This window comes from Podarcis tiliguerta, assembly GCF_965153285.1.
Source record: "Podarcis tiliguerta genome assembly, chromosome: 6".
NCBI lineage: Eukaryota > Metazoa > Chordata > Lepidosauria > Squamata > Lacertidae > Podarcis > Podarcis tiliguerta.
In genome coordinates, this window is record NC_139539.1 from 6,050,263 (window position 1) to 6,071,597 (window position 21,335).

The following is a 21,335-nucleotide window of genomic DNA, read 5'->3' on the forward strand; positions in this document are numbered from 1 at the left end:
ACCTCACCTAAAATGATTAATTATAATAATCATACCAGTGCCACAGAAATCACAGAGCAAATAGCACGACACCACACCTAAAGCAGCGTAAGAAGAACTCAAGGAGCCAGCTAACAAATAACAACAATGCACCCAGCAACAGTGTTAAACACCTGCAGGCAGAGGAGAAATGCTAATTGCTTCGGCTAATAGCTAATTGCTCTCTGGGGAGGGATCGCAGCTCAGTTCTGCAGAGCAGGCACTTTGCAAGCGGACCATCCCAGGTCCAACTTAGGACATCTCTCGTTAAAAGGATCAGATGGCGAGGAAAAGATGCCCGAGACCCTAGCCCAGTGGGTTCCCAAATTTTGGAGACCCACTGCCCCCTTATTTCCACAAACTTGTCCCCAGCTCCGGTGGCCCTACCCTATAAAAAGCGTTATTCAGAATAGCGGTTCGCACAACCAACTAAGGGAGGTAACAGCACAATAACATTCAAAAGCAATAATGATGAATTGCACATTCCCGTTATAGCTATTTGGCCAAATTAATCCCGTTATAGCTATTTGGCCAAATTAATACAACAAAGTGGATGGACTCGATACCAGATTTTCAAAGACTGATGGTCATTTATACCTCTAGAGGCAGCCCCCTGTAAGCCCACCACCCACCTTAGGAACCAAATGGATACCCCAAATAGTTACTGTGAGCCAGAGTAGAGAACACTAGCCTAGATCAGGGGTGGGGGACCTTCTTCAGCCTGGGGGTTGCATTCCCCTTTAGGCAAGTTTTTTGGGGGGTGGGCACATGCCAGATGCTTTGAGCGGGGTCAAAGCCAAAGTGAGCAGAGCAAGATACATTTTACCTTGTACAGTAGGCTAGTTTCTACACAGAGAGACACTTTCTGTTCTCCACCCAATGGATCCAAAGGCTCCATTGTCAGGAACATGGGTGGCGCTGTGGTCTAAACCACCAAGCCTCTTGGGCTTTCTGAAGTGTTGGAAAAGGCTGATCTGGTCCTGAATGGGGTAACTGTGCCCCTGAAGGACCAGGTGCCCAGCCTGGGAGTCATTTTGGACTCACAGCTGTCCATGGAGGCGCAGGGCAATTCTGTGTCCAGGGCAGCTGTTTATCAGCTCCATCTGGTATGCAGGATGAGACCCTATCTGCCAGCAGACTGTCTCACCAGAATGGTGCATGCTCTGGTTATCTCCCGCTTGGATTACTGCAATGCGCTCTACGTGGGGCTACCTTTGAAGGTAACAACTAATCCAGAATGCGGCAGCCAGACTGGTGACTGGGAGTGGCTGTTGAGACCACATAACACCGATCTTGCAAGACCTACATTGGCTCCCAGTACTTTTCCGAACACAATTCATAGTGTTGGTACTGACCTTTAAAGCCCTAAACGGCCTCGGTCCAGTATACCTGAAGGAGCGTCTCCACCTCCATTGTTCTGCCCAGACACTGAGGTCCAGTGCTGAGGGCCTTCTGGCGGTTCCCTCCCTGCGAGAAGCCAAGTTACAGGGAACCAGGGACTTGGTAGTGGCACCCGCCCTGTGGAACACCCTCCCATCAGATGTCAAGGAAATAAACAACTATCTGACTTTTAGAAGACATCTGAAGGCAGCCTGTTTAGGGAAGCTTTTAATGTTTGATGCATTACTGTATTTTAATATTGTGTTGGAAGCTGCCCAGAGTGGCTGGGGAAACCCAGCCAGATGGACGGGCTATAATAATAATAATAATAATAATAATAATAATAATTATCATCTCCCCCTGAAATGCACCCTCAGCGCAGCATGTTGTGGGGGGTTAGACCAGATCATTCTTACGATCCCTTTCCAACCCAACCCTACAATTCTGTGCTTCATAAGCAAGCCATTTAGTTGAAGCCTTAAAGGCAAAGCATTTTTTATGCTGACAGCAGCATTGTTTAAACTCGGCTGCTTTCCAAGTTCCCTGGATTGATTCCAGGCAATGTGATAACCATAGGTCAGCAATCATTCTTTTCAATATCATTACCTCTAAGCACTTCCCCACTGGGTTTTTCCTCATGCTTTCCTCTTAATGGAATAATGATAATGATGATGAATCTGCACGTGCACAGTTTGGATTAGTAGCGCGCTATGTTTGCACCCAGTCCCACAACAGCCTCAGGGTCAGAAGGAGGATAAGGGCCGCTTCTGAGCTGGCAATCCCTGTGTAGAACAGAGAGATGGTGCATTGAGTTCCTGGTCCATCTCTCCATTGTGTATCAGCAGGGCCGGGGCGCTGGCATCTCAGTACGAGAACTGTCCATTGCAGAGGGTTTGGAGGCACCTCCCCATTTAGGGCATAATATCCTGGGCAAGAGGGACGTGGGTGGCGCTGTGGGTTAAACAACAGAGGTTCGAATCCCCACGACGGGGTGAGCTCCCGTTGCTCGGTCCCTGCTCCTGCCAACCTAGCAGTTCGAAAGCACGTCAAAGTGCAAGTAGATAAATAGGTACCACTCTGGCGGGAAGGTAAATGGCGTTTCTGTGTGCTGCTCTGCTTTGCCAGAAGCGGCTTAGTCATGCTGGCCACATGACCCGGAAGCTGTACGCCGGCTCCCTCGGCCAATAAAGCGAGATGAGCGCTGCAACCCCAGAGTCGTTCACAACTGGACCTAATGGTCAGGGGTCTCTTTACCTTAAACCAAATATCATAAAGACACCACATTCTCTGATGTGCGCTAGGTAAGCGCCTGGAATCCTGCAATAATACACACACACACACACACACACACACACACACACGGGTTTGGGAGGTGTCGGTGCCTCCAAAACATCTCTTCTGTGTGTTTCAGTCTCGAGGAACGACTTTGGGCTCTGCGGGGAGGTTTCGCTGCCCGTCTTGCCGCCATGAAGTAGTCCTCGACAGACATGGCATCTACGGACTGCAAAGGAACCTTCTGGTTGAAAACATCATTGATATTTATAAGCAAGCGTCAGTCCGGGGACCAGAGAGGTATGTGAGACCCAACAGTCATTGTGTATGTTTGTGGGTGGGTGTGTCTTGCATACCCCAAAATGTGGGCAAATGTGGACTTGTAAAAGGATAAAAGAGTATTGGGAAATGATCTATAATGAATTGAAAAAAGTGTTTACTTTACCAGAAAAACCCAAGAGTCTTTTCTGTTGGGGATAATTTAAACTGAAATTCCCAGGTGTCAAAAACAATTATTTATGTATGCTGCAACTTCGGTCTGTGTTTCATTAGCCCAAAAATGGAAAACGAGCGAAGTCCCAACAAAAGAAGAATTGCAACTTAAGTTGACAAAATATGCACAACTCGCAGACTTAACATATAGAATAAGAGAACAATAAGAACATACGTTTAGAGAAGATTGGAAAAGGTTTATTGAATGTATGGGAAATAATTGTGTACTGCTGAAAACGTTGGCAGAATGAAGATAAATTAAACAAGTATAAACAAGTTTTGATGGATGTAATAATGGGATGCTGATTGGTATGGTTTTTATAAAAATATGCAGGAATTTAGGATATGTAAAATGAACCATGGAAAGAGAAGAAGGGAAATCATTGATATGTTAAGGATTTAAAATGAGTGTTTTAAATTGTAAAACAGAAAATTTAACTATATATAGTGGGCAAATGTTTCATCCCCCCCCCCCCCGATATTTCATAGATTCATATAATTGTAAGGTTTGGAAAGGATCTTGTAGTCCTACCCCCTGCAATGCAGGAATCTCAACTAAAGCATTCATGACGGATGGCTATCCATACTCTGTTTAAAACCCCCCAAAGAAGGACAATTCACAACCTTCCGAGTCAGTTTGTTCCACTGTTGAACACCTCTTACCGTTGGAAAGTTCTTGCTAATGTTTCATCGGAGTCGCCTATTTTGTAATTTGAACCCATCAGTTTGAGCAGCAGAGAACAAGTTTGCCCCATCTTGCGTGTGGCAGCCTTTGAGATATTTGAAGATGGCAACATAATTTTTTTGAAAGGATTGAATTGGCAAAAATGACGGCAACAATTAGAATGCAATCTAATCAAAATCTCAAACAGGAAGGGGAATGTGTAGAGGAATACATGACCAAAAGATGCTCCAGCAAGAATTTATTGATATGTAATAGACTGATTTCACAAAGTTAAGCTAAGCAGATATATAAGACTGAATGTTTAATTATTAAGATACAAAATTACAATCTCAATAATAAAGTTACAAAATAATAACAAGGAAGTCACGCATGGGTGGAGGGAAGACACAGGGCAAGAAATAGGAAATGGATAAATGTTGGTAAATAATGAAATGTGGAAATGTGAATGTTCGAATATAATGGCTTGCCGATCGAAAGGTCGGCGGTTTGAATCCCCGCGGCGGGGTGCGCTCCCGTTGTTCGGTCCCAGCGCCTGCCAACCTAGCAGTTCGAAAGCACTCTCGGGTGCAAGTAGATAAATAGGGACCGCTTACTAGCGGGAAGGTAAACGGTGTTTCCGTGTGCAGCTCTGGCTCGCCAGAGCAGCGATGTCACGCTGGCCACGTGACCCGGAAGTGTCTGTGGACAACGCTGGCCCTTGGCCTCTTTGAGTGAGATGGGCGCACAACCCTAGAGTCTGTCAAGACTGGCCCATACGGGCAGGGGTACCTTTACCTTTTTATCATTATGTAAAGATTTCATATATGTATTTCAACATTAATAATAAATAAATAAATGGAAAACAAACAAACAAATAAATAAATAGATATTTGAAGATGGCTTTCATATCTCCCCTCAGTCTTCTCTTACCCAAACTAAACACACACAGCTCTTTCAACCACCAGGCACTTACCGTATTTTTCGCTCTATAACACGCACCCGACCATAACACGCGCGTAGTTTTTAGAGGAGGAAAATCCGTAGGCATGCCACCCTTAGGCATTCCCTCCATAACACGCACAGACATTTCCCCTTACTTTCTGAGAGGAAAAAAGTGAGTGCTATGGTGCAAAAAATACGGTATTTGATTAGACATCTACAGCCAATGATCCTGAGTAGCAGAGACTTGACTGGAGAAAACAGAGAGCGGGGGAAGAAATTTAGAGAGGGAGGGGGGGGGAGAGGGAGCACTCAATTTTTTTAAATAACTTTTTCAAAAATTAACTTTTTCAAATTCTTTTGAACAACCATCTGAATAAATCTCTCATATCCGTTGACCTCCCATCCACCTTTCCATGCTGTTCTTTCCTTAACTTATAAAGCTGCTATATTACTTAAATTTCACCCATTATATACGTTAATTAAAAATGATTAAACTGCCATTCTCATTTGCTGCTATTCTTCAAATCCTGCATACGTTTTAGACTCCTGTGTAACATTTAAAAAATAATAATAATCAGGGTGGTGAAATGTTTCAGATGGCCACTAGAGGTCTCTGTATGCCACAGAAAAAGAGATTTTAATCAACATTTCAGACCCCTCTCCCCCTCCCTTCATGTAGCTGGTGAATTTTGCTATAGGAGGGAAGTAAAAGGACGCCCATGTGACCAAGGGCAGCCTTGTAGCAGGATGAGACCAAAGGCCTATCAGATGGAGCATCGTTTGTTGCTCACAGTGGACAGCCCAATGGGAAATCCACAAGCAAGATAGGAGGGCAATGGGCCACTTTTGCTGCTGGCCCAGAGAGCATATAGCTGTGCTGAGACTAGTAGCCACAAAGAGGGCTTTTAAATCCCCTTTCAAGCCACTGCAGTTGAGAGCAGTCAGTTTACTGCCATTTGAATAAGAGATCCTTTCATTTTTGCTGGTTCCGAATCTCCGGCCAGCCAGAAAGGAGACTGAGGGTGTTGAAGAGGGCAGAAATTGAGCCCCACCCCCCACCCAAACTGAAATGGAAAGAGTTCAATTTACACTCGAGTAGGACCCTGGCAGGGGGACGCAGGTGGCGTTGTGGGTAAAAGCCTCAGCGCCTAGGGCTTGCCGATCGAAAGGTCGGCGGTTTGAATCCCCGCGACGGGGTGCGCTCCCGTTGTTCAGTCCCAGCGCCTGCCAACCTAGCAATTCAAAAGCACCCCCGGGTGCAAGTAGATAAATAGGGACCGCTTACTAGCGGGAAGGTAAACGGTGTTTCCGTGTGCGGCTCTGGCTCACCAGAGCAGCGGTGTCACGCTGGCCACGTGACCCGGAAGCGTCTCCGGACAGCGCTGGCCCCCGGCCTCTTAAGTGAGATGGGCGCACAACCCTAGAGTCTGTCAAGACTGGCCCGTACGGGCAGGGGTACCTTTACCTTTAGGACCCTGGCAGAGACACATGCCCGACTGGCATGTTCTCTCCCTCCTGGTCGATCGTTCGGGAACTTCATAAGCTTTCTTCAGCCCGAACATCACAGCGACCGATGCCAACCGACACCAGCACACTTAGCGTCCAGGTCTGGTTTTCACTGTAGCCACAATATGTAATAATAATAATAATAATAATAATAATAATAATAATAATATATTATTTATACACCGCCCATCTGGCTGGGTTTCCCCAGCCACTATCGGCTGCTTCCAACTGAATATTAAAAACAATACAGCATCAGACATTAAAAACTTCTCTAAACAGGGCCACCTTCAGTTGTCTTTTAAAAGTAAAATCATTGTTTATTGCCTTGACATCTGGTGGGAGGGCGTTCCACAGGGCAGGCACCACCACCGAGAAGGCCCTCTGTCTGGTTCCCTGCAAGCTCACTTCTGGCAGTGAAGGAACCACCAGAAGGCCCTCAATGCTGGACCTCAGCCTCCAGGCAGAACGGTGGAGGTGGAGACGCTCCTTCAGGTATACTGGACCGAGGCCATTTAGGGCTTTAAAGGTCAGCACCAACACTTTGAATTGTGCTCAGAATGAAGCCAATGAAGATCTTTCAGGACCGGTGTTATATGGTCTCGGTGGCCACTCCCAGTCACCAGTCTAGCTGCTGCATTCTGGATTAATTGCAGTTTCCGAGTTACCTTCAAAGGTAGCCCCACATAGAGCGCATTGCAGTAGTCCAAGCCAGAGATAACTAGAGCATGCACCACTCTGGCAAGACTGTCTGCGGGCAGGTAGGGTCTCAGCCTGAGTACCAGATGGAGCTGGTAGACAGCTGCCCTGGACACAGAATTGACCTGAGCCTCTATGGATATCTGTGAGTCTAAAATGACTCCCAGGCTGCGCAGCTGGTCTTTCAGGGGCACAGTTGCCCCATTCAGGACCAGGGAGTCCTCCACACCCGCCTGCCCCCTGTCCCCCAAGAACAGCACTTCTGTCTGGTCAGGATTCAACCTCAATTGAAAGCACCCCCCCAAAAAAAAAAAGAATCACGAGAACTATGGTTTCCTGCTCACAAAGCTACAAATCCCAGCACCCTTAGCAAACTGCAGTTACCAGGATTTTGTGCCAGGGAGCGTACTTAAATGTTTAGCGTGCAACTCTGGCTGGTCTCTCCTGGCTGGTGGCTGCTTTTCTTGGCTTATGTCTCTTGTCTCTGTCTCTCCTTACCTTATAAGCTCATTTCCCCTCTCTTGTTTCCTCCCCCCCAAAGACCCCCTTTAAAAACCGAGCACCCGATTTGCGAAGAGCATGAAGAAGAAAGGATCAACATCTATTGCGTGACCTGCGGCGTCCCCACCTGCTCCCTCTGCAAGGTCTTTGGGGAGCACAAGGACTGCGAAGTGGCGCCTCTCTCTGACATCTACATGCAACAAAAGGTTGGCTTCTCTCAGATTTCCCAGGGTGCCTCCACTGTTTCCATTTCTGTTCTGTGACGTTGGCAGGAGAGCCTGTCCTTTAGCTGGAGAGGCTGCCAGGCAGTGCTGGATTTACGTATAAGCTGAACAAGCTATAGCTTCGGGCCCCACTCTCTTGGGGAACCCCCCAAAAAAGTTAAAGGGAAAAAAGCTGGCTGTGCGTTTCCAAAATATAAGATAAAAAACAAATAAAATAAAACCTACGTACGGCAACAGTGTTTGTGTGTTGTGTAGGTTCCTATGATGTAAGCCTGCTAGCCTGCTCCCTAAAATATCACTGGTTTGCTCATTTCTATATATAGGGTGCCTACATTCTGCTATTTATCATTATTAGTGGTTTGCATCATATTTCATGTTATAGCAAGTTTCTAGAGACTAGATTGTGAGTCTTTGTAAATTGTGTTTCCGAAGGAACTTTTGTTATTGCCAAATGCCAGCCTGTTTGCATTATTTACCATAGTTTGTTATGCATAAAAAATCATTTTAAGTTAGAGCTTAATAATTATTTCATTATTAATGTACTTCTTCTTAATTGCGTTTCATTATTAATATACTTCTTCTTAATTGTATTTCACTATTAATATACCTCTTCTTAATTGTATTTCACTATTAATATACTTCTTAATTGTATTTCAGTTCAACAATTACTTTGATAGAATACATATTTTGTTATGTGCAAATGGCTTGAGATACCTATTTGGTCCATAAATTACCATATAGCATATATTCAGCACACAAAAACAGCAACAATTTGTTGTTGACAAAGGACAGCTGGACATATAAAGGGCCCCATTACCTTCAGTAGCATAGGGCCTCATCAAACCTAAATCCGGCCCTGCTACTAGGGCACCGGTGTGGCATCCTGCAGCCTGGGGCGGGGGGGGGGGGCAACATGCCTCATTTTATCACACCCCCAACACCTCCCCAAACTGTCCCATTCTTCCAGCTCATCAGAGCTCCTTCCTTCCTCTCTATTTCCTCCTCCGTTCAGGAGAGGGCTATTGTAAAGTGCTTTCCCTTCTTCCTACGTAGTTTCAGGACAATGAGAAGGAGCAATACATACATACATACATACATACATACATAATCCATCAAACCTCAAACGCTTTATTTGAGAAAAACAAATTGATGGATTATGTATGTATGTATGTATGTATGTATGGGATGCGGGTGGCGCTGTGGTTTAAACCACTGAGCCTCTTGGGCTTGCTGATCAGAAGGTCGGTGGTTCAAATCCCCGCGACGGGGTGAGCTGCCATTGCTCGGTCCCTGCTCCTGCCAACCTAGCAGTTCAAAAGCACACCAGTGCAAGTAGATAAATAGGTACTGCTCCAGCGGGAAGGTAAACGGCATTTCCATGCGCTGCTCTGGTTTCGGTGTCCTGTTGCGCCAGAAGCGGCTTAGTCATGCTGGCCACATGACCCAGAAAAACTGTCTGCGGACAAACGCCAGCTCCCTCGGCCTGTAAAGCGAGATGAGCGCCGCAACCCCAGAGTCGTCTGCGACTGGACTTAACTGTCAGGGGTCCTTTACCTTTACCTTTTTGTATGTATGTATGTATGTATGTATGTATGTATGTATGTATAATGTTTGTTTTGCCCCTCAGCTCCTTGAAGGGGACAAACTGATAGACTTTTGTGTAGCAAGCTGAAATCTTTAAAAATTAATTTCTTTTTAAAACCCAGTTTGGAAAACCTTTAAAGCACACCTGTAACCGTGAAGCTACTGGGGATGGTTGGAATGCTAAATTTTGGCTACAAGGAATAGATTAGGGGACACACACACACACAGACACACACACACACACACACACACACACACACACACACTCCTCTTCCTTCCACAACCTTGCTTTTGGACAAATTCCTGGAGAGGAAAATACACCCATGGAGGAGGGGGAAACTGGAGAACTATAGGTCATAGAATCCTAGAACTGTAGAGTTGGAAGGGACCCTGAGGATCATCTAGTCCAACCCCCTGCATTGCAGAAATATCCAGCTATCCCATGCAGGGATTAAACCAGAATCCTTGGTGTTATCAGCATCGCGCTCTAACCAATGGAGCCATCTTGTCCATTGCTTCAGGCAGTAGAATGTCTTGGGCCACCCCAGGGTGAATCTCACCCTGGGGTAATCTGGCCATCTGTATTATCCAGCCCAAATTATTATTGAGGGGAAGTGCGTGGAACAGGTCTCAGTGTTTCGATTTCTGGGAATGGAGTTGAGAGACGATCTAACCTGGGGAGAGAACAGCAAAGACCTGATGAAAAGAGCACAGCAGAGGTTATATTTTCTGAGAATCCTCTGGAAAAACAATCTCTCAAAGGACCTGTTGATGGCATTTTACCATTGCACTGTGGAGAATGCATTAACTTATGGTCTGTGTGTGTGGTTTGGGAGCTGCACGGCCAGGGAAAAAACAATGCTGTCCAGGGTTGTAAGACTGCGGAGAGAATAATTGGGTGCACTCTTCCCACCTTAGATCAAATCTATGCTCCCAGGTGCCATAAGAAAGCGGCAGAGATAGCACATGATAGTACACACCCCGGAAATGATCTCTTTCAGCTTCTGCCTTCTGGAAGAAGGTATAGGGTTATAAAGGCCAGGACTCGCCACCTGAAAAACAGTTTCTACGCTAATGCAATTCTGGTTCTAAACGCAGCATAAGGGGTCTCTGTAGTATAGTGTATTTTAAAATGGGGTTTTAGAGTTTTTTAGGGGTTTTTGAATGTTTTATGTAGTTTTTATGTAGTTTTATGTAGTTTTTATGTAGTTTTATGTAGTTTTGTGGTAGTTTTATGTAGTTTTTATGTAGTTTTATGTAGTTTTTCAATTTCATTGTTCCGCAAGGGACAATGACAATAAAGATATCGTATCGTAAAAATGGTAAGGAACATTTTGTCACAGATCACAACCATGCCTGTGGTAAAACAGCCATCTGTGTGAGGATAGACTTGCCCCTGTATCATCAACCACCACCACCATATTTTAAAGCCACCTCTGTAATTTATGTAGCAAGGTGGCGTCCAGGCATAAGATCGAGCGCATTAAAATTCCATTTAAAAATCAATAAAGCAACAGACAGGGAATTGCTGAGCCAGAAGAGGATTTAAGATCTAGTAAATGCTTGTGCGAGAAAAAGTGTTTTTAACTGCCATTGAAAACATGCTGCCAAAGATGCTTGGTTCATTTGCACTGGTGTGTGTGTGTGTGTGTGTGACTGATCCATAATATACTTCTTTGGTGATCACTCATAGCTGAGTAAGATTGTCTTCCATAAACACGGTTTCAACAGTGAGTCCGTAAGTGACTGTGGAGGCCAATTCTGGATCCACACGTCCTTCCACAGTGGGGACATTGGTTGGCCATCATGATTCTTATTTATCTGGGAGCTGCAGTTAAATGGGAAAGCGCTAAATGTTCTGACAGACACATTGCATAGCTTTCTTTCTGTTTCACAATGTGCTCTATGTTTTGGAGTCCTTCGGTGGCAAACCCTGGAGGAATAGCATCTATCAATGGCTACTAGCCATGAAGGTTGTGCTTGCCCTCCCCTGTCGGAGGCAGGATGCCTTGGAATGCCCACTCCAGAAGAATCAGAGGTGGGGAGAGGGATGCTACACTCAGATCCTGCTTGTAGGCTTGCCCATGGGGCATCTGGTGTTGGAATTCCTGCTCCATGATTGCAGTCATGGGATTGTTGTCTATCACATGACGGTGTATGTTTTGACTCCACAGAGTGGGAAGTGACGGAGACAGGATGTTTGTGTTACTGTGCTCTGTGAAGTGGGACTATTGTCCTTTGTTCTTTTTCTCTTTGCTGTCTGATGCTAGAGAGAGAGGGAGCCATGTTACAGTGCTCCGTGTGTGTTCATATGTAAATAAAGTAGATTAGCCAAAATGCTGAGTTGCTGAGGTCTGTCACGCATGATGCGCAAACTCTGCTGATCCCTAAGTGTTGGTTGGCATCGGTCGCTGTGATGTTCGGGCTGAAGAAAGCTTTTGAAGCTCCCGAACGATTGACCAGGGGGAAGAGAACATGCCAGTCGGGCATGTGTCTCTGCCAGGGTCTACTCGAGTGTGGGCTGAACTCCTGACATCTGGTTGGGCAAGTTGAGAACAGGATGTTGGACAGGGTGGACCATTGGTCTGATCCAGGTGCAGGGCTCTTCTGATGCACCAAGACCTCCCACCAAGTGGGACCTGCTGGAACTTACAGCACAGGTGACATCGCAAACCGCCCTGAGAAATTTGGTTATTGGATGGTGCGGCCAATCAATAACCAAATGCTTTTGGGGTCTGCATGAATGAAGAGTGTCTCCTTGAAGCCATTTCCTTCTCCATTGCGTGTTACTGGCTGTGCAGCATTTTGTGTTTTGGGTGGCCTGAAGTGCAAGGCATGGAGAGTGATCCTGTGCTCATAAGGAGGATCCCTTCTGTATCTCACTTTGAAATGGACTCGTTTGGGTTGGATGTGGCCGTCTGAAACACTGCCTGCTTCCGGGAGCATTAGGGGAGCAGACTGAGCAGCAGGGCTGTCTTAAGCATATGCGGCGCTGGGGTGCAAAGATCTGCCGGGTGTGCTCCCCCTGGTTGCCCAGTCCCAAGCACGCAGGAGGGCAGAACCGGCTGGTCGCCTCAGTGTCTTGCTAGCTCGGTTGCCCCCAAACTCACGGTGCAGAGCCGCCTGCAGCAGAAGAGCCTGCCACGGCGCTCCGACTGATGGGCGTGCTCTTCCCTGGACTCAACTCTCGGGCCCCGGACTCTCACCCTGGTGCCCTGAGAGCCCGGCGCCCGGGTGCCCTGCACCCCTAGTGCCTCTGGGTAAAACAGCCCTGCTGAGCAGTTTCATTGGCAGATCAGTCTAATGTTGGTCCTCTCCCTTCCAGGCAGAGCTGACTGGTGGGATTGGTTCCCTTGTGGCTGCGAACGACAGGATCCAAGCCTACGTTGGGGATTTGCAAGGCTCCTGCAGGAACGTTGAGGTAGGACGTGACTCCTCAACATTTCGTTCTTTTTTATTTTTGCAATCTCTCCACTTATCTGTGTCAGGTCACAGTGTTCAAAGGACGAGTGACATTTCCTTTGGTGTCTATGTCACAGTGCTTTCCACATCAGAATGATTGTTGAGATCAGGGGTGGTTTGGTATTTTTTAAAAAGTCAATTTCAGTGGAGATGAACGATTTTTGTTTTGTTTTGTTAATTTGCTCTAAGACTTCGGTAAAAAGTTTCCCTGACAACTAAGCCAGAGGATTTGTCTGATGAAGTGTACAAACTGGGTGTTCAGATAAGGACTCACCATTTAAGAACTTTTGCTAAGATGGTTGCATTGCGTTAAGATCTATGTCATTAAATACGGTGGGGAGGGGGAGTTAGCTTTGCAATTTCCCCTCCCTCATATCACCTTCTCAACTGACTGTAGGTAAATGCCTTTCTGTCAAAAACCAAGGAAATTAAGCAGAATAGATTCGGGGGAGAAGGTGGGTGAGATTCATATACTTTAAAAAAACCAAAAACAATTGCTACTGCTAATGGATATTTTATGTATGAAAAAAAGCAAAGAACAACAAGCTTTTTTCCTGGAGGAAATCTGTCATCGTTTTAAAAGTATCTCACCTATTTCTGCAGGGAGTTTGTTTTTTTTAAAGTCAGTTTTGGAGAGGAGATGAATAAATATTGTTAATTTGCTCAAATGTGATAAAGGTAAGAAATGTTGCCCTCATTATAGTTTTTTGCCTTAGAGAAGCTGTGGAGAAATTAACAGTATCAACATTTATTAGACAGCTTGACCTCAGCCTTTATCCAATTCATAAGCAATTTTGAATTTTTTCTGTGTATGTATATGACTGTATACATGTGTATATATCTCTAGGTGGGACGCGGGTGGCGCTGTGGTCTAAACCACTGAGCCTCTTGGGCTTGCTGATCAGAAGGTCAGTGGTTCGAATCCCCGCGACGGGGTGAGCTCCCATTGCTCTGTCCCAGCTCCTGCCAAACTGGCAGTTTGAAAGCACGTCAAAGTGCAAGTAGATAAATAGGTACCACTGTGGTGGGAAGGTAAACAGCGTTTCCATGCGCTCTGATTTCCGTCACGGTGTCCCGTTGCAACAGCAGTGGTTTAGTCATGCTGGCCACACGACCCAGAAAGCTGTCTGTGGACAAATGCCGGCTCCCTCGGCCTGAAAGCAAGATGAGCGCTGCACCCCAAAGTCGCCTTTGACTAGACTTAACAGCCATGGGGTCCTTTACCTTTTTATATATCTATATATTGGAGCAGATTTGGTGAGGGCATGGGGTGTGCATAGGGAGAGGAGAAAGGGTGAAGTTCCATTGCACATGGAGAATTCCTTGTGGTGATGGATGAGTTGGATACGAATATATATAGCCCAGTTTTTTAGTCATCAGAAGTAAAACAGTCAGTTCCCTGCTGTTTGTACAGTCAAGGTTTCCAGTGGTTCCTGAGTGAGGCTGATAATTTTGATCGATATTCCTTTTTGTGCCCTCAGGTTCACACATAACAACAGACTGTGGCTTGCAGTTAGGAGAATGAGGCTTCTCCTCCTGCTCCTCAAGGGGCATAAACTAAACAAGTTTCAGTTTTGAACTAGCCATGTTTTCCCTATACGTATGTTCCAACAAAGGGACATGGGTGGCGCTGTGGGTTAAACCACAGAGCCTAGGACTTGCTGATCAGAAGGTCGGCGGTTTGAATCCCCGCAACGGGGTGAGCTCCTGTTGTTCGGTCCCTGCTCCTGCCAACCTAGCAGTTCAAAAGCACGTCAAAGTGCAAGTAGATAAATAGGTACCACTCCAGCGGGAATGTAAACGGCATTTCCGCGCGCTGCTCTGGTTCTCCAGAAGCGGCTTAGTCATGCTGGCCACATGACCCGGAAGCTGTACGCCGGCTCCCTCGGCCAGTAAAGCGAGATGAGTGCCGCAACCCGAGAGTCTGCCATGACTGGACCTAATGGTCAGGGGTCCCTTTACCCTTTACCTTTATGTTCCAACAAACTGGCGTTAGAACAAATTACCATTCCTTGAGTCTGGACATCCTCTAGAGCAGGGGTGTCCAAACTTTGAACATGCTTGCTCTAGAGTTTCCATAACATCCTCAGAAACTGTGGTTAGTTCAAAACTGAGAGCAGGAGGTTTGGATCTCAAGCCCATAGGAAGAGGCGGGAGGAAGTGCGGAAGACGTGAACCTGTTCTCAGAACAACAAACCACCTTTTCTTAAGTCTGACATGGACCGTTTTAGTACTAAGAGACCAATTTCAGTTTAAGCTTTCTACCCCCCCCCCCCGTTTTTTGAGCAGCACAACTGCAAAGCCCAGAAGCAGGCCCTGTGCGAGAAGTTTGACCGCATGTGCGCCATTTTGGAAGAGAGGCGGAAGATCATGTTGCAGAGGATCACCTACGAGCAGGAGGAAAAGATCCAGCACCTGAAATCTATCTGCAAAACATGTGGCGACCATATTGACTCTTCTTCCAAACTGGTGGACACAGCCTTGCAGTCCATGGAGGAGCCGCAGATGGCTGTATTTGTGCAGGTTAAGTAACCGAAAACCACTCTGCTTCCACACTCCATCCAACAAACAAGGCTTGGGTGGAATCTACACACATAAAAAAAAAAAAGTTCTGAAAATGTGTGTTTTTTAAAAGAAAAATATTGAATTTTCCCTAAGGCTCATCACCATCTAGTGTCACATTGTATATTGCACTTAAAAAACACTTGGAACGTGTGTTTTTTAGCAGCTTCATAGCTGAGTCCTCAGAGTGGTTCAGGTCTTCCTGGGCTGTTTTACTTCTGACTACAAGGGTTTGAATGCTGTCCCATAAAAACAGCTCCCTGTTGAAAGAAATGTAGCATGTAAGGAGGCAACCATTTCCCTGAAAAACTGGGTTTCTATGTGCAGAAAGAGTCTCTCTCTCTCTCTCTCTCTCTCTCTGTAGGCAAGCATTCAAACAGGTCCTAGGACAGTGGTCAGCAAACTTTTTCAGCAGGGGGCCAGTCCACTGTCCCTCAGACCTTGTGGGGGGCCGGACTATATTTTGAAAAAAAAAAAATGAATGAATTCCTATGCCCCACAAATAACCCAGAGATGCATTTTTAATAAGAGGATACATTCTACTCATGTAAAATCATGCTGATTCCCAGACAGTCCACGGGCTGGATTTAGAAGGCAATTGGGCCAGATCCGGCCCCTGGGCCTTAGTTTGCCTACCCATGATGTAAGGCAACCACCTCCCTGAAAAACTGGTTCCCTCTGTTCAGGAAGAGTCTCTCTTTTGGTAGGCAAGCATTCAAACATGTCCTAGGAACATAGGAAACTGCCTTATATTGAGCCAGACCATTGGTCCATCCAGTTCAGTATTGTCTACACTCCTTGGCAGCATCTCTCCAGTGTCTCAGGGGACATCCAGGAGATGTTTTGTTAATGTGGATGGCATTGCCATGATGCCGGGTGTAGCTGGACTTTTGGATCCATTCCAGTATTAAGATTCTAATAAGTGCTGAGATGGACCTGTGAAACTCAAGGCGATGGGAACAGCTCCTCAGTATTGCCCCAGATTTGGCTGCTGGAACAGTTTTCCTTCTGCAACTGCAATGAACCTGATTTAAAGAAACCCTAACATTGTATTTGGGATACGGGTGGTGCTGTGGGCTAGGACTTGCAGATCAGAAGGTCGGCGGTTCGAATCCCCGCGATGGGGTGAGTTTCCGTTGCTCGGTCCCTGCTCCTGCTGACCTAACAGTTCAAAACCACATCAAATTGCAAGTAGATAAATAGGTACCACTCCAGCGGGAAGGTAAACGGCGTTTCCGTGTGCTGCTCTGGTTCACCAGAAGCGGCTTAGTCATGCTGGCCACATGACCCGGAAGCTCCCTCGGCCAATAAAGTAAGATGAGTGCCGCAACCCCAGAGTCGGCCACGATTGGACCTAATGGTCAGGGGTCCCTTTACCTTTACCTAACATTGTATTTAAGTAGCCCAAGGAAGCTGAATTGGGATACCTGTACACATTACACAAACTAAGCCCATATTTGCACGATTTGTTGGGGTTCCCTCCTGGTAGGAAGGCACAAACAGCTATGGAGGGGAATCAAGCTGTCCCTAGGTGACGAGTTAAAATCTTGCTCAGACCTTGGGGAAAAGCCATAGAGCAGTGGTAGAACACACCCTTTGTCCAAATGCTCTTCAATTCCCAGCTCCTTTCAACGCCAGCCAGCACAGCCAATGGCTCAGAGATTACCTATTTCACTGGATTGATTTCTTTCACCGATTTCATAGCCTGCCCTCCTTCCTCCCGAAGGGAGCTCAGGGTGACTCACAAGATGTTGCGTGTGGGTGTGGGGAAGAATCTGAGAACATTTCTTAGATTTGGAATCACAACCAGCTTCTAAAGCAGCAGCAATTAATATAGATAGCCTAGTTTTCCTTTGCAAAGGGAAAAGCGAGTCTCCCTAGGCTGGAGAGAGTTTGTTGTGAGGGTGGGGGAGAGAGCCTCACAGGTCTCCGCTCTGTCTGATGTAGACAATACAGAGCTAAATGGAGCAATGGTATGACTGGGGGGTGAGGCAACAGTATGAGCCTATAGCTACAAAGGTAAGGATGGGACCCTGGCTCTGTGACAGAGCCCCTGCTTTCTCTGCAGGTAGTTACAGGAGTCCAGTCCAGTGCCAGATTTATATATAAGCTAAACAAGCTATAGTTTAGGGCCCGACTCTCTTGGGGGCCCCAATTTTTATTTTTATTTTTTTTTAAAATCATTTTTACTAAGTTTTCCATTTTAACAATCCAATCAAGTCACATTAAATATTCCAGATTATACATATACATTTCAAATAATCCAAATATTCTGTCAAATGATAATTTTTTTGTTGGGACTTCCCATGCTTCAAGTTTGGGGGAGCTCTGATCATCTCATATCTCTACTGCTTTCGATAGTCATTTCTAATAGTTCCTTTAAATCTTCCTGTTGTTAACCTTTCTTCTTTCACGGCCTCTGAGCTGTTTCCACAAGCGAGTTGAAGTAAAATGATGTGTTTTTAGGGCCCCCAAAAATTAAAGGGAAAAAAAACCCTGGATGTACATTTCCAAAATACAGTGGTACCTTGGTTTACGAACTTAACCCATTCTGGAAGTCCGTTCTTAAACCAAAGCATTCTTAAACCAAGGCGTGCTTTCCCATAGCAGTGGGGGACTCAATTTACAAATGGAACAGACTCAACAGGAAGTGGAACATGTTCTGCTTCCAAGGCAAAGTTTGCAAACCAAAACACCTACTTCCGGGTTTGCAGCGTTCTTAATCCCAGTTGTTCATAAACCAAGCTGTTCTTAAACCAAGCTAGCACTGTATAAGATAAAAAACAAATAAAATAAAACCTACATACAGCAACAGTATTTTGTGTTGTGTAGGCTCCTGCGATGTAAGTCATGGGCCCCGCCTGCTAGCCTGCTCCCTAAAATATCCCTGGTTTGCTCATTTCTATATATAGGGTGCCTACATTCTGCATGGACTGGTTGCACGGCAACATGGGCAAATGGCTTTAGATACCTATTAGGTCCATAAATTACCATATAGCATATATTCAACACAGAAAACAGCGACAATTTGTTGTTGACAAAGGACAGCTGGACATATAAAGGGCCCTATCACCTTCAGTAGCTTAGGGCCTCATCAAACCTAAATCCGGCCCTGGTCCAGTCCCTGGAGTCTCTGGGAAAAGTTCTGTGCTTGCAAACCCAAATTGCTGGTGGTGGTCAGTGCAGACCAGGGGTTCTCAAAGGGTGTGGTACAGGAGAGGATGACGAGTGCAGCAGGAAGATTCAAGGACAATGAAACAAACATTGAAACATTTCAGTGTAGTGTATACAGGCAACGGCCAATTAAGATGCGTCTGATTAATGCGCTATCACGCACACACACTGAACCCAGAAGTGACCCCAAAATGTCATGGAAAGGACAGAACAGAATGGAACGCTTTATGTGGACCCCCCCCCACGGGTCCAGAACGTAACCCCCTCCTGAAAGAACGATTGCTTGTAGTGTAGTATAGTATCAAAACAATTTTGTTCGGCTATACAACCAGAAACAGTATCCGTGCCTCTCTTTTCAAGAGCATTCTCTTGCTGTTCTCCATGACATATCACTATCAATGGGGATTTTCAACTCTGGCAAATACGAAAGATCAAAAAAAGAGAAAGGCTTCTTTGTATTGATGAGGAGATGAAAGTTTGTTTGTCTCAAATTAGGCCTAATATAAACAAGATTATGCAGCAGAAGCAAGCACACGCCCCTCATTGAGTTGTTACATGTACTTAAGTTACATATGTAGGAGGCTCGTTTATAATCATATTTTGGGAAGGATGAGCATTCTTACGCAGCTGCATCCTTTTCTAATGTGGTCCCATGATCATTTTATAAAGTAGTTGTGTTCTGTGTTATATAAATCAAGGAGTTGTTTCTTTTTGTTTTCCAATGTATTTCTTATCAATAAGAATTTCGGTGCGGCAATAGCAAAATCCTGAAAGTGTGGCCCAGGGGGGTAAAGTCTGAGAACCACTGGTGTGCTGATCTTGATGAACCCAGAGGTCTGCTTCAGCAAGCCAGGCGCCTCTATACGTTCATGTCCTCACTGGCCACCTTCTGAGATTTTGCCAGGTATTATTAGCTATTGAGGGACGCGGGTGGTGCTGTGGTCTAAACCACAGAGCCTAGGACTTGCCGATCAGAAGGTTGGCGGTTTGAATCCCCGTGACGGGGTGAGCTCCCGTTGCTCGGTCCCAGCTCCTGCCAACCTACCAGTTCAAAAGCATGCCAGTGCAAGTAGATAAATAGGTACCACTCCAGTGGGAAGGTAAACAGCGTTTCTGTGCGCTGCTCTGGTTCGCCAGAAGTGGCTTAGTCATGACCCACATGACCCCGAAGCTGTACACCAGCTCCCTTGACCAGTAAAGCAAGATGAGCACCGCAACCCCAGAGTCGGTCACAACTGGACCTAATGGTCAGGGGTCCCTTTACCTTTGTTAGCTATTGCAGTCAAGTGTTTTCTCACACAGAGTTGGCTCACGGACGTAGAAATGAGGGATGGCTCTCCTCTTACTTTGTCATCTGCTCTTAACAAATCCTGATTCTTTCCACTTGTGTCCTTTTTCCTCCCACATCAGAACGCCAAAGTTCTCATCCAGAAGTAAGTATCACTCCTTGCCTTATTGCCTCTGCATATCTACCTTCTTCCTTCCTCCCCTCTCGAGTTTTCGGGTTTGAAAAGATGGAAGCTCTCCACCTGTGATTGCTTTCCCTCCTGCAGGATTTCTGAGATGTCCCAGAGCTGCAAACCTGAGAAGCTGGAGTCAGGCTATGACAACATGGATCACTACACAGTCGACTTCAATGCAGAAGAACGACTTCTCTACCAGCTGGATTTTATCAAAGGTGGGGAGGGAAGCAGCCCTAGGTGCACCCATTCAAGTTATTGAAGGATTTGAAGCAGCATTTGATTGACTGATTTCACAATTTTTTAAATTCTTAGCTCACTCTTCATTAAAAACAACCCTGTGCATTTATTTTTACTTACCGTATTTTTCGCTCTATAAGACGCACCAGACTACAAGACGCACCTAGTTTTTGGAGGAGAAAAACAAGAAAGAAATATTCTGAATCTCAGAAGCCAGAACAGCAAGAGGGATATCTGCGCAGTGAAAGCAGCAATCCCTCTTGCTGTTCTGGCTTCTGGGATAGCTGCGCAGCCTGCATTCGCTCAATAAGACGCACACACATTTCCCCTTACTTTTTAGGAGGGAAAAAGTGAGTCTTATAGAGCAAAAAATACGGTACTTAGTTCATAAAATTTACAGACCACTTCATTATAACAAAATAATAATAATAAAAGAGGTTTACAAAAAAAGAATAAAACAATAAACTTAACTTCAGTAAACATGGTTTTTAAAAAGCTGTTTAAAACATTCCAAAATAATTAAGACTGATAAGCTAAAAACAGATTAAAACACATGCAAACATTCTACATATCTGGGTAAACAAAAGTGTTTTTAGCAGGTGCAGAAAAGAGTACAGTGGTACCTTGGTTCTTGAACTTCATCCGTTCCAGGAGTTGGTTTGACTCCCAAAACTATTCAACAACCAAGGCATGGCTTCCGATTGGCTGCAGGAACTCAAGCAGAAGCCATGTCGGAGGTTCGGCTTCTGAAAAAGGTTCACAAACCAGAACACTTACTTCTGGGTTTGTGGCATTCAGGAGCTGATTTGTTCGGCAATTAAGCCGTTCGAGAACCAAGGTTTGACCGTACAGTGAAGCCCCATGTCAATAGGCAGGAAGTTCCAAAGTGAATATGAATACTCAATATGCAATAAAACCCAAGTGCATGAAACCAGAAGTAGGGATGGATCAAGAGTTCCTCTTCTGGAGTCCAAAGTCTACTCTGGGATTTTGATGGAGCCTGTGGATCCAGATATCTAAGTCTGCACAGCAAGTCAAAAGCAGTCTTCAGATTGCAGTGGCTAATTTTGTGCCCTCCAGAGGATGTTGAACAACAGCTCCTGCCACCATGGCCAATAGTCAGTGACGATGGCAGTTGCAGTCCAAGAGTGTGTAGAG

The 21,335-nt window shown here is 45.6% G+C and overlaps 1 protein-coding gene across 2 annotated transcripts in view; it reads left to right on the plus strand.

Annotated features, from left to right (window-relative positions):
• LOC310680589 (tripartite motif-containing protein 54-like) overlaps positions 1-21,335 on the plus strand; it is a 35,937-nt gene that overhangs the window by 5,022 nt on the left and 9,580 nt on the right. For both annotated transcript variants that reach the window (XM_083447449.1, XM_083447448.1), the window contains exons 2-7: positions 2,810-2,970; positions 7,512-7,677; positions 12,605-12,700; positions 15,031-15,264; positions 19,888-19,910; positions 20,031-20,155. In XM_083447449.1, the coding sequence (XP_083303575.1) occupies positions 2,810-2,970; positions 7,512-7,677; positions 12,605-12,700; positions 15,031-15,264; positions 19,888-19,910; positions 20,031-20,155 (805 nt within the window). The remainder of the gene's footprint in view (positions 1-2,809; positions 2,971-7,511; positions 7,678-12,604; positions 12,701-15,030; positions 15,265-19,887; positions 19,911-20,030; positions 20,156-21,335) is intronic.